General features: G+C 39.2%; 1 protein-coding gene across 1 annotated transcript; it reads left to right on the top strand.

The window, feature by feature from the left end:
* The first annotated feature begins 6849 nt into the window (after positions 1–6849).
* Positions 6850–13797, top strand: LOC104094696 (shaggy-related protein kinase epsilon). The gene is made up of 13 exons (XM_009600672.4): positions 6850–7082; positions 8557–8754; positions 8852–8944; positions 10288–10347; positions 10499–10771; positions 10955–11026; positions 11099–11155; positions 11839–11979; positions 12081–12131; positions 12215–12310; positions 12404–12487; positions 13367–13469; positions 13547–13797. Exons 2-13 carry the CDS (start codon positions 8635–8637, stop codon positions 13627–13629), a joined length of 1233 nt encoding a protein of 410 aa, XP_009598967.1. The 5' UTR covers positions 6850–7082; positions 8557–8634; the 3' UTR covers positions 13630–13797.
* Positions 13798–16120: the final 2323 nt, after the last annotated feature.

Below are 16120 nucleotides of genomic sequence, written 5' to 3' on the forward strand. Positions count from 1 at the left end.
TAAACCGCATGAGTTCCAATTTAAAGGGATCACTCTCGTTGTTGTGGCCGGATCCGGTCCCCCTATCCTATCAAAGTCGACCTCGCTCCTCGGGGTGTTGCTATCGACTCTCTGCATTGTTTAATTTACGGGAGCACCGGGAGGAACTGGACCTCATCCATTCGCGTTGCTGGAAGCACCTGACAACTCCTGCTTCAGTTTTGTCATGACCTTATTATGTCGCGTAAAATGGCCTATAATGGCCTCTTGTTCCTCCATCTAGATCCTTTCTGTTTTGACGACGTGCTCTTTTTTACCATCATCAGGAGTCGCCTCGAGAACATGTCGTGGATGCCGTTCGTCGTGGACCGGTATGGCCTCATCCCCTTGTTGTGGGTATCACTGATTGAATCCTCGTACTGAGGCTGATTTTCTTAGACCTCAACGTTGTGTGTGATGTTGACACCGTTATCTTCCATTTTCTATGATTTTTTGCTAAGAACAAATAATCGAACGAGTTAGTAATAGATGCAAGGATCAACTTAATTACACAACTATCTAATCCCCATGGTGGGCGCCAAGTTGTTTACCTGTAAAACAGTACTGTTGAATTTATACGTGGTTTATACAGAAGTGAATTAATTTGATCCCAATATGATAAATAAATCAGACAAAAATTAATTTATCCCGTGGTATTCATACCACAAATTAGGAACCCTTTGGCTGAGACCGAATCTCTTTGGCTTTGGATCCGTGCTTCTTTAATGTTCCTCAGAGCCGATACCAGCTCTACTACGCTAACGTTGAAGTTGTATTGAGAAAGCTTGAGGTAGGAAGAATCTCGAGATGCTGACATTTCCTTGTCCTGTAACGATCTGTTATTACGACCGCAATCAGTTCTCCTATCGGTAGCGAATCTATTCGCCGATCGGAATCCTCTGTCGCATCCTTCAGCCCGTTCATAGGGAAAAAACTGATCCCTTGAATACCGTCGATCTGTGTCAAAATCATTTTTTGATTTCTCCTTATTTATCTCCCGCTCCCGACCCTTGGTCGAATCCGGGAAACCGTGCTGATCATCTTCAATCTTTATCTTTGAGTCGTACCGGTTATGAAATCCTCCCAAGTTGTTGCTTGGAACTCGAGCAAACTTTCTTTCAATTTTCGGGAAGCGTCGAAACTTCTCCGATTCAGACCTTTGGTGAATAATTCAACTGCCCATTCGTCCGGTACGGCCGGTAAAAATATCCTTTCCTTCTGGAATCTGGTCACAAACTCATGCAGCAACTCAAACTCTCCTTGTGCAATCCTAAATATATCAGCCTTTCGGGCCTGTACCTTTCTGGCCCCGGCATGGGCCTTGACTAAAGAGTTCGCGAACATCTCAAAGGAGTCTATGGAATGCTCGGGCAAAAGCGAATACCATGCTAGGGCTCCCTTCATAAGAGTCTCCCCAAATTTCTTCAGTAAGACTGACTTAATCTCGTGGGGAGCTAAATCGTTCTGCTTCACCGCCATTTTATAGGTGGTGATATGCTCCTTAGGATCTGAAGTCCCATCATACTTCATCACGACTGGCATTTAAAACTGCTTTGGGATTAATTCCGGTGTCGCGCTTGATTTGTACGACAATTGTGTGTACTTCTTTGAGTCCGACTCTTTCAGCACTCGTGGTGCGCCCGAAATTTGATCCATTCGGAAATTTATTTCCCTCATAAACCGCATGAGTTCGATTTTAAAGGGATCACTCCAGTGGTTGTGGCCAGATCTGCTCCCCCCTGTCCTATAGAATCTGACCTCGCTCATCGAGGTGTTGTGGTCGACTCTCTGCATTGTTTAATTTACAGGAGCACCGGGAGGAACTGGACCTCGTCCATTCGCGTTGTTGGAAGCACCCGACAACTCCTGCTTCAGTTCTGTCATGACCTTATTCTGTCGCATGAAATGGCCTATAATAGCCTCTTGTTGATCCTTCAAGATCCTTATTGTTTTGACGACGTGCTCTTTTTCACCCTTATCAGGAGTCGCCTCTCGAACATGTCGTGGATACCGTCCACCGTGGACCAGTGTGGCCTCACCCGCCTCGTTGCGAGTATCACTGATTGAATCCTCGTACTGAGGCTGATTTCCTTGGACCTGAACGTTGTGTGCGATGTTGACACCGTTATCTTCCATTTTCTATGATTTTTTTCTAAGAACAAATAATCAAACAAGTTAGTAATAGATGCAAGGATCAACTCAATTACACAACTATCTAAGCCCCACGGTGGGCGCCAAGTTGTTTACCCGTAAAATAGTACAGTTGAATTTATACGTGGTTTATAGACAAGTGAAATAATTTGATACCAATATGATAAATTAATCAGACAAAAATTAATTTGTCCCGTGGTATTCACACCACAAATTAGGAACCCTTTGGAAGAGATCAGATCTCATCGGCTTTGGGATCCGTGCTTCTTTAATGTTCCTCATAGCCGATACCAGCTCCACTACGCTGACGTTGAAGTTGTATTGGGAAATCTAGGGGTAGGAAGAATCTCGAGACGCTGACGTTTCCTTGTCCTATAACGATCTGTTATTTCGGCCGTGATCAGTTCTCCTATCAGTACTGAATCTATTCGCCGATCGGAATCCTCTGCCGCATCCTTCAGCCCGTTCATAGGGCAAAAACCGATCCATTTGATACCGTCGATCTGTGTCAAAATCATTTTTCGATTTCTTCTTATTCTTCTCCCGCTCCCGACCCTTGGCCAACGCCGAGAAACCGAGCTGACCATCTTCAATCCTTATCTTTGAGTCGTACTGGTTGTGAAATCCTCCCAAGTTGTTGCTTGGAACTCGAGCAAACCTTCTTTCAATTTTCGGGAAGCGTCGAAACTTCTCGGATTCAGACCTTTCGTGAATGCTTCAACCGTCCATTCATCTGGTACGGCCGGTAGCAATATCCTTTCCTTCTGGAATCTGGTCACAAACTCCTGCAGCAACTCAAACTCTCCTTGTGCAATCCTAAATATATCAGCCTTTCGGGCATGTACCTTTCTGGCCCCAGCATGGGCCTTGAGTAAAGAGTTCGCGAACATCTCAAAGGAGTCTGTGGAATGCTTGAGCAAAAGTGAATACCATGCTAGGGCTCCCTTCGAAAGAGTCTCCCCGAATTTCTTCAGTAAGACTGACTCAATCTCGTAGGGAGCTAAATCGTTCCACTTCACCGTCGTTGTATAGGTGGTGATATGCGCCTTAGGATCTGAAGTCCCATCATACTTCGTCACGTCTGGCATTTTAAACCTCTTTGGGATCAATTCCGGTGTCACGCTTGGTTTGTACGACAATTGTGTGTACTTCTTTGAGTCTGACCTTTTTAGCACTGGTGGTGTACCCGAAATTTGATCCATTCGGGCATTTACTTCCCTCATAAACCGCATGAGTTGCATTTTAAAGGGATCAATCTCATTGTTATGGCCGGATCCGCTCCGCCCTGTTCTATCGAAGCCGACCTCGTTCCTCGGTGTGTTGTTGTCGACTCTCTGTGTTGGTTAATTTACGGGAGCACCGGGAGAAACTGGACCTCGTCCATTCGTATTGTTGGAAGCACCCGACAACTCTTGCTTCAGTTCTGTCATGACCTTATTCTGTCGAATCAAATGGCCTATAATGGCCTCTTGTTGCTCCATCAAGATCCTTACTATTTTGACGATGTGCTCTTTTTCACCGTCATCATGAGTCGCCTCTCGAACATGTCGTGGATACCGTCCGCCATGGACTGGTGTGGCCTCACCCCTTCATTGTGGGTATCACTGATTGAATCCTCATACTTAGGCTGATTCCCTTGACCTCAACGTTGTGTGCGATGTTGACACCGTTATCTACCATTTTCTATGATTTTTTGCTAAGAACAAATAATCAAACGAGTTAGTAATAGATGCAAGGATCAGCTCAATTACACAACTATCTAAGCCCCATGGTGGGCACCAAGTTGTTTACCTGTAAAACGGTACAGTTGAATTTATACGTGGTTTATAGATAAGTGATTTAATTTGATCCCAATATGATAAATAAATCAGACAAAAATTAATTTATCCCGTGGTATTCACACCACAATTTATGAACCCTTTGGCTGAGATCGAATCTTATCGGCTTTAGGATCCGTGCTTCTTTAATGTTCCTCTTAGCCGATACCAACTCTACTACGCTGACGTTGGAGTTGTATTGAGAAATCCTGGGGGTAGGAAGAATCTCGATACGCTGAAATTTCCTTGTCCTGTAACAATCTCTTATTTCGGCCGCGATCAGTTCTCTTATCGGTAGCGAATCTATTCGCCGATCGGAATCCTCTGCCGCATTCTTTAGCCTATTCATAGGGCAAAAACCGATCCCTTGAATACCGTCGATCTGTGTCGAAATCATTTTTCGATTTCTCCTTATTCTTCTCTCGCTCTCGACCCTTTGCCGACGCCGAGAAATCGAGCTGATCATCTTCAATCCATATCTTTGAGTCGTACCGGTTTTGAAATCTGCCTAAGTTGTTGCCTGGAACTCGAGCAAACTTTCTTTCAATTTTCAGGAAGCGCCAAAACTTCTCGGATTCAGACCTTTGGTGAATCCTTCAACCGCCCATTCGTCCGGTACGACCGGTAGCAATAACCTTTCCTTCTGGAATCTGGTCACAAACTCCCGCAGCAACTCAGACTCTCCTTGAGCAATCCTAAATATATCAGCCTTTTGGGCCTGTACCTTTCTGGCCCCGGCATGGGCCTTGACTAAAGAGTTCGAGAACATCTCAAAGGAGTCTATGGAATGCTCAGGCAAAAGCGAATACCATGCTAGGGCTCCCTTCGTAAGAGTCTCCCTGAATTTCTTCAGTAAGACTGGCTCAATCTCATGGGGAGGTAAATCGTTCCGCTTCACCTCCGTTGTATAGGTGGTGATATGCTCCTTAGGATCTGAAGTCCCATCATACTTCGTCACGTCTGGCATTTTAAACTGCTTTGGGATCAATTCTGGTATCGCGCTTGGTTTGTACGATAATTGTGTGTACTTCTTTGAGTCCGACCCTTTCAGCACTGGTGGTGCGCCCGAAATTTGATCCATTCAGGAATTTACTTCCCTCATAAACCGCCTGAGTTCGATTTTAAAGGGATCACTCTCGTTGTTGTGGCCGGATCCGCCCCCTGTCCTATCGAAGCCGACCTCGCTCCTCGGGGTGTTGTTGTCAACTCTCTGCGTTGTTTAATTTAGGGAGTACCGGGAGGAACTGGACCTCGTCCATTCGCATTGTTGGAAGCACCCGGCAACTCCTGCTTCAGTTCTATCATGACCTTATTCTGTCGTGTGAAATGGCTTATAATGGCCTCTTGTTGATCCTTCGAGATCCTTACTGTTTTGACGACGTGCTCTTTTTCACCATCATCAGGAGTCACCTCTCGAACATGTCGTGGATACCGTCCGTCGTGGATCGGTGTGGCCTCACCCGCCTCGTTGCGGATATCACTGATTGAATCCTCGTACTGAGGCTGATTTCCTTGGACCTCAACGTTGTGTGCGATGTTGACACCGTTATCTGCCATTTTCTATGATTTTTCGTAAGAACAAATAATCAAACGAGTTAGTAATAGATGCAAGGATCAACTCAATTACACAACTATCTAAGCCCTACGGTGGGCGCCAAGCTGTTTACCCGTAAAACGGTACAATTAAATTTATATGTGGTTTATAGACAAGTGAATTAATTTAATCCCAATATGATGAATAAATCATACAAAAATATAATACTTAGCCTTGAGATGGAAGTAAAACAACAGAAATCGTAATTCCGGGAGCAGGGCTTCCGGGGATAATAATAACGATATAAATGAGCAAGAAGATAAGATTATACTGAGCTTTGAACAGAGTGTAGCATATGTTTGTCAGAAAATTCGTGTCCTTTACAATGATAATAAAGATCACTATTTATAGCTGCACATAGGGAATAAGGTCCTAGGATCAAGCACTTCTTTAATGACAATTATGAGGATCATTGAAAAATGTGTAACGATAGGCAGCGTATGCCATATTCTCTGTAACGGGCCACATACTTAATGCTGTAGAATATTTTTCATTAAATGCTACCGGGTGGCAGGCATTTATTTCACCTTTATGAGTATCGTTCTCTCCGGTAACAGACGAGATCGTTGCCTTCGGATCCGACTGCCTTCTATTTTCGGCTCCACGTATCATTTTCTCATGCGATCATTTAATATAAACATATTTTACCATATACAATTTTCCTTCGCACCGAACACACCCTAAAGGCAGGACTTATTTTTTCTCTGTACTACCCTTTATAAACATTTATCTAAATTCTTTTCCTAGCCACGTGGATAAAACTAATTTGGAAGCTGAATCTTATGTTGGAATGCAGCAGAGCATCGCAAAGCACTTATCCTTCTTTGCTTCACAACTAGAGTTATTAATAGTGTCAACAACTGCAGTAAATCTCAACCATCCAACCAGACAATGCGGGGTGTGCTTCAAATCCTAGTACGTAATCCTAAGTTTTCAATTCCAACATTTTAATTTGGTAAGTCTTTTTCACATTCTTAAATATTTTGTGCAGTCAACTAATACATATAAGACAAAAACAGAAGATTACTAATTTTAATTTTGATATAAAGAAATATCTAATCCGCAATTCAAAAGAACGTGTACTTTACGTATTACTCAGAAGGTTACCACCGCACAGAATTGGTCCTTCTTGGCTTCACAACAGTAGTAGTCATTAATACAGTCAACATAATGCCGTAAGTCAAATGAGCCAACCAGATAACGCCACATGTGCTCCAAGTTCTGTTACGTAACTCAACAAACTCCAATCAACTAAAATTCATAAAACTCGTTGGCGTCCGCTCTGCTCCCTCAGAATTTCTCCAGTCTCTCAACAGAGTCAAAGTTTCTGTATCAAAAAGTCCTTGAAACTTGAGCTAAACTCACAGTTTTCAACTTTACAAATTTGTATTCTAGGGTTTCCTCTCTTCGCCGTTTGTTCCGATCGCGATTATTTAACGCTTTTCTGATCACAAGCTTTGCCTTGCGCTTTTCTCAAAATGTATGCTGTTCATTAGCTGCAGGTACGTGTTTTCGATTTTTTTTTTCGTTTTCTTGAGAATTCGCATTTTCTTATGCACTTTTTGTTTTTACATTTTTTATTAGAACTACAGAAAATAATAAGTTGCTGAATATGTAGATAGTATTTGCTGATATATCCATTAAAAGTGTTGTATTTTGACGCTTTTCTGATCACAAGCTTTGCGCTTTTCAATGTGTGAGCTGTTCATTAGCCGTAACTACGTGTTTTTGATTCACTTTTTTCGTTTTTTCGAGAATTTGCGTTTTTTCCTTTTTTAAGTTTTGACTAGAACTACAGAAAATGACAAGTAGCTAAAATGCAGAGAATATTTACTGATATATCCATCAAAAGTGCTCTATTTGCATTTTGCTCAGCTCAATTTGACCTATTTTATGATTTTACAGCTTTACACAAGTTCAGTTCTTGTGCTATTACTGGAGGTGTACTCGTGGCCTGACTTTAAAATAATATTTCTGGAAGTTTTCAGTGGTGTCTTGATGATCGTCAAGACACTGCCAAAAGCTTGCAGAAAAATCATGCTAAAGAAAGAGAGGGCTATTACGCCTAGGAATGACAGGGATATTGTGAAATTTAATGTGTTTCAATAGAGCGAAGTTTTGGGGGCGTTTATTAGAGAGCTTTATCAGAACAAGGGTGATACAGACAATAGCTGATAGTTGGAAAGATACAAGCATTAAAGCATGCCTTTCAAAACTAAAAGGGAGATCCAAGGGACAGGATGTAAATCAAGGAGTAAACATTGCACGAATTTTGTGGTTGATACTAGATAAGATTGGAGCATATGAAATCTCCATATTGTTCCTAGTGTCAAATGTTCAATCGAGGGATGAACTGTAAAACTTTAGATAATCTTGAATTCTGCTTTACCTTTGCAAGCCGTGGCACTGAGGTTTTCCTTGTCAAGGTCATTATGGTCATAGTGTCAAGTTTAGGAATGTCAAGGGCGGGATGTTCGTAGGGAAATTCAAGAAGTGGAAGTGAACTAGTTATAGTATCAGCAATTATTTTTGGCAATTTGTTTGTTGAATTCTTTTGGGATCCTCTCAAGCTCTAGAAAAGATCTTATGTTATCGAGGGATAAAATGCGAAACTTTATATAGTAATGAATTCTTCTTTACCTTCGCAAGCGGTGGCACTGAAGTCCTCTTTGTCAAGTTTCTTTTGCATAGACTTCTGTATAATGATATTGTAAAATTGTTAATACACAAGTCATAACTTAACCATTTAGTTAAATACATTAAATAACCTAAGCCAGCAGTGCCATTTCTATAATTCTTACTAAGTATGTTCTTGCTGAGCAGAACACAAGCAGCTATGGCTGTATTCTGTTCATTTCATGTCAATGTTGCACGAATTTGTATGCCATTTCTTGGCCCAGAAGTATGACACGACCTTGATCATAGCTATACTATGATATGTATCTTTTCTAATTTTTGGATATCTTTGCGTCCCAGGTGTTTGGATGCTGAAGATCTGTCAGTTGAGTTGTGCCCATTGATCAATACTATAAGCAAGGTAGTGTGGCTCCTGATATGGCTTCTGGTGGTATAATTCCTTCAGCAGGTGGAAAACCTCAAACTGATGCCATGCTTGTCGACAAACTTCCTGAAGAAATAAATGAAATGAAGATCAGAGATGATAAAGTAGAAAAGGTTGGCTCTGGGAGAAGGACTACATATTCTGGTCCGTTCCTCTGAACATTTTTCCTTGTTACCCTTGGTTTATCTTTGCCAGTTTCACCTGTGATAGGAAATGGAAGCAGCTGTAGTGGATGGAAATGGAACAGAAAAAGGCCACATCATTGTAACAACTATTGGGGGGAAAAATGGCGAGCCTAAGCAGGTAAGAATTTTGATCATTTGATTGTTCAGTTTTCAACAATTGGGTTCAAGCTCTTAACTTTTTTGTTACACTTGTCAATTGGGTGATACATGACTAATATCTTGTAACGGATTTAATATTTATTTCATGAGTACTACAAATTAACAGGATGAATTGTTGAGAAAGGAATTAAATCTCTTTGCATTAGATTATTTTTGTCGTAGGAACTCAGAAAGTAAACTTAGATCAAAGTTAAAATTGGAATTGATCTATAGATTCAAAGAATAATTCTCTTTGTAAAAGTTTCCTTTTTTAATTTGCTAAAATATTGGAAAGTAAAGTTCGATCTTGCAACAATCAAGTCACATGTATCTTACATATTCATACCTAAAAATTTTCCACAATGGTGATGAAATATATTGTACAAAGTCTATCCATTTTCCAAGGCGATCAGATCCATTCATCCATAGATCTATTTACTCAATTGCAGACATTTCTAGAACACCTCTAGCAGAGGGGCAAATAGTCAATTTTGAAAGACGCCATTTTCTTATTTAGTAGCATATGTTGAAGTGAGAAAAATCATGAGGGCTCAGGTTCATATCCCAGCGGAGGTAAAAACACTAGATGATTTGTTCCATCGGCCTAAGCCTTAGTGGACAGAGTTACCCGGTACTTATGATGGTGGGAGGTAGCAAGTACCCGATTGAATAGTCGAGGAGCGCGCAAGCTGGTTCGAACACCACCGTAAAAAAGAAGTGGCGTATGTTTATCTGAACAATGGAAAAAAAGCATGTATTTATCCGGTTTAAGTTTTGAAAAAACAAGGAAGTCATGCTCAAATATATTAGTAGCTGGTTAGGTATGTTAGTAGTGTGCTTGTAAAGTTCCGATGACGATTCGGATAATAAGTGATGTGCATTAGAGATATCTTCCTTCCGTTTCTTCAGTTTTTTAGTAACTAGCGTGGTTATTCATATCTAGCAATTTTCTATTCACTGTTCTGGGGAATGGGAACTGCGCAAGTGGGTTAAATATACCGAAACAAAATTGGTCAGTTCAATGTCGGCATAAATCAGTCAATTTTCTGGTATGAAGGGCACAAATATTTTAGGGAGAGCCTGTTGAACACTAAGTCTAGTTAAATACTTCTTAGAGGATAACTTATACTAGGGAATACAGGAAATCTGTGGGGTGGCAGTGGCACAACCCACTCAACGCTCATAATTACCATGTCTGTGCAACCTACCCAGCTATGTTGTGTCAACTTACTTTTTCTAATTATCTTCCACGTTTCCTTTTATGCATTTTTCTCTAAGTTTTAAAAGCTTTCATTCACTAATTTATTCTCTTTTGGCATTCAGACCATTAGTTACATGGCCGAGCGTGTTGTTGGACAGGGTTCCTTTGGAATTGTGTTCCAGGTACAAACTGTTTATATTTTACAGATGTTTACCACTATTAATTATGGCATATTATACGCGAAGGGTTGGAAACATGTAGCACAGTCATACTACCCTTTTTGTTTCATCTAAAAGTTTGTTGCTGATTTGGAAACTGTGTGTATTTTCACAGGCCAAATGCCTTGAAACTGGAGAAACTGTGGCAATAAAAAAGGTTTTACAGGATAAGAGATACAAGAATCGGGAATTGCAGACAATACGCCTTCTTGATCATCCTAATGTTGTTTCACTGAGGCATTGCTTCTTTTCAACCACAGAAAAGGATGAGCTTTATCTAAATTTGGTTCTTGAATATGTACCTGAGACTGTATACCGTGTATTGAGACATTACAGCAAAGCAAACCAAAGGATGCCTATGATTTATGTCAAGCTCTATACATATCAGGTTTTCCATTTTAAATAGAAGGCAGATTCATGTGCTATAGCAACACTAATTCTGAATACTTGTTACGGCTTATTTTGTTTTATTTTTTAAATTTGTTGCAGCTTATGACTGTTGGTGAGCTTCTTTTTTACACTTGAGGATATTTGTTGCAAATTAGTTTTTATTGACAATACACATCTTCAGATTTTCAGAGCTTTGGCTTACATACACGGGATAGGAGTCTGCCACAGGGACATCAAGCCTCAGAATTTACTGGTCTGTATTTGAAGCTTTAGAGTCTGCCTAGTAAAGGTTTATGATATTGACTAGTGCAGTTTGCTGTCGCAGGTCAACCCCCACACACACCAGCTTAAGCTCTGCGATTTTGGGAGTGCAAAAGTTCTGGTAATTGTAACTTGTAATATAAAGCCTGTGCCTGTACTCGATAGTTGACTAACTGCAATTATGAAGAACAAATTCTATTTATTTATCTATTCTGTGGTTGACCTACAGCAGTTTTGCAACTTAGAAGTTGTTAGCAATGTCATTTTTATCACTTGCTCTATTTCATGCAGGAGGAATCCTCAAAATAAATGATTTGTCCTGTAAACCAGGAATGATTGTGGTTGTACACCATTTTTTGTGATAAGTGATTTTGGTCCTACTATCATGATGGTTACAGTTAGTATAGTTGCTAGAGTTCTACAGGTGCTTTTGCACTGTTCTATTTTCTGAGGCTAAGTATTTACGGTTGAAATAGTCCTTATTCTTTGAAGAGTTTATTTCATGAACATGATCTGCCCCTTTGAGTTTTGGCTGTCAACCAAGTAATAAACAAGTAAACTTCAACACTGTAAAATATAGAGAAGCGGATTTACCAGAAAAGAAAGTGCTTTTCTTTAGTGTCAATCAATCAAGTTGGACTTGATCAGTTTCCCTAGAGGCCGACACTTTATTCTTTTCTCCATTACATTTTTTTCCTATGCATATAGTGGGATGGGAAGATTTCAGCTCAATTTTATCTTGTGTTTATTTTTATCTTCATGTTCCTCTTTAATAGCTGTCTAAAGTTGTCTGCTATCCTTCAGGTCAAAGGCGAGCCGAATATTTCATATATTTGTTCTCGTTACTATCGTGCACCTGAACTTATTTTTGGAGCAACTGAATACACGTTTGCAATTGACATTTGGTCTGTGGGTTGCGTCCTTGCTGAACTGCTTCTTGGGCAGGTCTTATTCTATCAGAATTGAGTTATTTAAATTTTATACAGAGGAACAATGTCATAATTCGTGATATCTTTCTTATCCTTTTCCCATTGCAATGTCCACAGCCCCTCTTTCCCGGTGAGAGTGGAGTTGATCAGCTTGTTGAAATAATCAAGGTATCTTCACTTTAGCAATAATGAACTTAATTTCGTGATCTTCCGGCGGCTGAAGCAATTGTACTAAATCTTGTATGGTTTAGGTTCTTGGAACACCAACTCGGGAGGAAATCAAGTGTATGAATCCAAATTACACCGAGTTTAAATTCCCACAAATCAAAGCTCACCCTTGGCACAAAGTAAGGTTCATGGTCCTTGTTTCTACATACAGAACGCACTGATGCATTGCATGCACACCATTATACTCATTGCCATGTTCTTGTTGTGCTCAGATTTTTCATAAGCGGATGCCTCCCGAAGCCGTGGATCTTGTGTCAAGGCTTCTCCAGTATTCTCCAAATTTGAGGTCCACAGCGGTGAGTATAAAAACTTTTTCCCCTCAAATATCTCAGCTGCAATTATAGATGCGTCAGACAGATCAAGTAAGGATATTAAGAAGGTAGTAATGGTCAAACTTCAGACCACAACTTTAGGGGCAAACAATTGTGTGATTCTGGAAGGTTAATCGGGAGTCTTTCCTCTGGGCATTGCTTTTAGTTGTGGGACCAGGACTAACTAAAGGGCTTCATAGTCACTGTAACAGGACCACAACCTCTTAGTAAAGTGTACATTTCTTCCCCTTGTTTAGAATTTCTTATTGAGACAGCTATATTTTGTTCTTTGTCAAAAATAAAAATGTAGGTTCTATTAGCCCGGGACTGTAGTTGGTTTTACTCTCTTTATTTCTAAACACTGGACAATATGTTTCCATGTTTGATTAGGCCAAGCTACCTAAGAGATCATAGAGATAGCTTTTTGCGTTTTGGGGCAGGGGGTGAGGGTGGGGTTGGGGATAGAACAAAAATTTCCTTCGCATCTTACACCTTTAAAATGCTGTAGAACACAGGTTAAGTCTTGAATCACAGTTACTTGTTTCTTGACTGAAAGATTAATATTCTCTAAGTTTTCCCATGGGGGCTACTTAAAGCCCATCTGTGGCTGATATGAACTCTGCCCTTGTTATGTTATCCAAAAAATGAATCTTGATCTCGTCGTATCATTGATGTTATGTAACTATATCTACTAAATGCTGTACGAAATAAATTGTGTTATTTATGAAGTCGTATCAAGAGGGAATTACCTGATTCAGTGACATTTTGTGTTATTATTGGGGTTTTAGTCCCTGTGCTTGTTGTGTGGCATACAAGATAATGTCTATTATGCGTTTTAGTGATATATTTGATTCCTATTTGCAGTTGGAGGCTTGCACTCACACTTTCTTTGATGAACTCCGTGACCCTAAGGCTCGTCTGCCTAATGGTCGGCCATTGCCACCTCTGTTCAACTTCAGGCCTCAAGGTTTAATCATTCCTTCCCAATGCTTTTAGGAATTGAACTTTTCTTCATTACTTAATTTTGTGAAATTTAATTTGCAGAGCTGAAAGGAGCGTCTGCAGAGCTCTTAAACAAACTGATACCAGAACACGCTAAGAAGCAGTGTACCTCCCTTGGTTTCTAGGCTTTGTGAATGTTGTGTATCTAATGTATACTTATTTGTGACCACTTTATTTATGCTCTACTTTGGCATAAACTGTTTGACACTGCCAATTTCTTCCTTTCCATGAAAACTGTTGACTGAAAAACATTGTGAAAGTTGTGCCAATACCACCTAACTTGGACTTCCGAAGGACTGGACCTTTGATTCCTTTATCATTTTCTGATTCCAAAAAGGAAAAAGAAAAAGAAAGGACTTTGTTTTGAAGCAGTTCAATTTGAGCTGAAATATCACCTTCATGTGCTTGGCCGTTACGTTTTATCGTATACTTTAGATTCTTTCAACTGCTTGTTATAGGTTGAGATACAATTTTTGCATATTTATGTGTTCGAAAGGGATGGCACTCGTCAGAGCTAGCCCTATCTTAGGTTGGTTCGGGCAATCCTCAATGCGGAGGTTTTATATGGTACGAGAAAATTTGGGGTGGGGGGGGGGGGGGGGCGCTTAGCCCGTAGAATAACCGGCATGATGTTGCTGGATGCTTCTGATCAATAGAACAAGAAGAACAGAGGCGGATCTAGGATTTGAAAGTGGTGGGTGCCATAATTTCCTTTAATGTACCTTGTAATAACTAATATAGAGTTTGTTTGGAACGTTTGTTCGGTTCATTTTTTAAGTTTATTCGGGCACTTTAATATGTATTTTTTATTTGCAAATATAAAAATTATCTCTTTCCCGAACCTTACTTGTGGGATTTCACTGAGTATGTTGTATAAAAATTACATCTCAGACATTAAAAAGCAAATCTAATTAACATTTTAAAGAAGGAATCACACCTTTAGTGTTAACAATACAAGTAAAATCAATATTTTCACACCTTTAGTATTAACAATGCAAGTAAAATAACATTTTCAATAAGGGAATTTCACCAATCAGAATAAGTAAAATTTTAAAAATATTTGTAATAGATGAATTATACCCCATAAGTAAATGCAGAATTAGATAAACTACAAGATCCCAAAAATTATAACCATAAATCTCATATTTTTCTAGGCAATGCTTGCAAAATAATCATAATTAAATAGTAAAGAGATTTAAATTGTATTTAATAATCATAGAATAACACAAAATTTTATTTTATAATAATAAAAAAGAAATTATATAAATTCTCAATCCAAAATTCCTATCAAGACCCAAGTTTTTTATTTTGAAAGAAAAAACTAAAAGATTTTAGATTAAGAGAAATGGTTATTTTATTGAATTTGTAAATTTTGGAGGCTCTTTATCGAGTGTTCTCGCTAGAGATCACATATAAATAATAGAATAGAGGAAAAATATTAAAAAAATAATGAACGACAAATAGAAAACTGGGAGGTAGGCAAAAAGAAAACGACTGGGACAAAGGAAATAAAAAACACAACGAAAATGGAAAGTCAGACAAGGTTCAAGATAAATTCGAACTTGAATTTTACACACGAGAAAGCTTTCAACAAGGTCTACCAGCCATGACACCTTTGTCTAGTTTGCAATTGGGGGTAGCAGGATCAAATATTTAACCTAATTTAAGAAATATTTCTACATAAATATATGATACCAACCTAGCGGGTGCCATACCATCTCCACCCTAAAGGGTGGATCTGCCCTTGAAGAGGAGTCATGCAAACAGAAAGACCACAAAAAATAATGTCCCCCAGGATTGGCATACTAATTTGATATTTTGATTATTCATTTTTTGAAAATCATTTTTGGAGGCTTCTGCCTTATCTCACTGATTTCTTAAAAACTATTTTTGGGGGCTTCCGCCTTCTCTCGATATTTGCAAAAACAAACTTAGATTTTTTCTAACTATAAGTATCATGATTATTACAACAAAAGCAAGATTGTTGGGAGCAACTCTTAATTCTATTGATATAGTGGTTCACCAATTGTTTTCTCTCTTTTCTCTCTTTTGAGTACACAGTAAATCAACTAGAATTGCAATATTTGTTAAGAGTAGAACAAAGAGTTTGAAGTTGGCTAGACAAAAATATATTTGATTCTTCTAACATTCTTCCAATATATAGCATTGAATTTTGTGACAGTTTGAGGACCTTGATAGATGCAGATCTTGATTGATATGACAATGACAGAGATATAACAATCCAAGTGATTTGATCCTTGGAAAGATTTTTGAGTGATTCTTTCCGAGAATAAGGTTACAACTTTTCTTTTACTTTAATCTTCTCCTTTCTGAACCTTGATCTTCTCTTCTATTGACTTTATTAACAACTAAATTCTTTGAAGTAAAAACTGATAAACTTAGAGATTCACAGCAACAACAAAACTTGTTTTCATTAATAACTGGAACTTACAGAGAAAAACTAGCAATAGAACAGTAAAAAGAAGGGGATGAGACACTAGAAGAAAGGGGTGAGATGCCAGAAGAATTTGGGGTGAGAAGGGTACAGAGTATTCATAAAAATCAGCCTAGCTAATACGTCCAAGACTCTGCCAATTATATAATCACCAGATTCCT

This window comes from Nicotiana tomentosiformis, chromosome 9 (genome assembly GCF_000390325.3).
Source record: "Nicotiana tomentosiformis chromosome 9, ASM39032v3, whole genome shotgun sequence".
Lineage (NCBI taxonomy): Eukaryota > Viridiplantae > Streptophyta > Magnoliopsida > Solanales > Solanaceae > Nicotiana > Nicotiana tomentosiformis.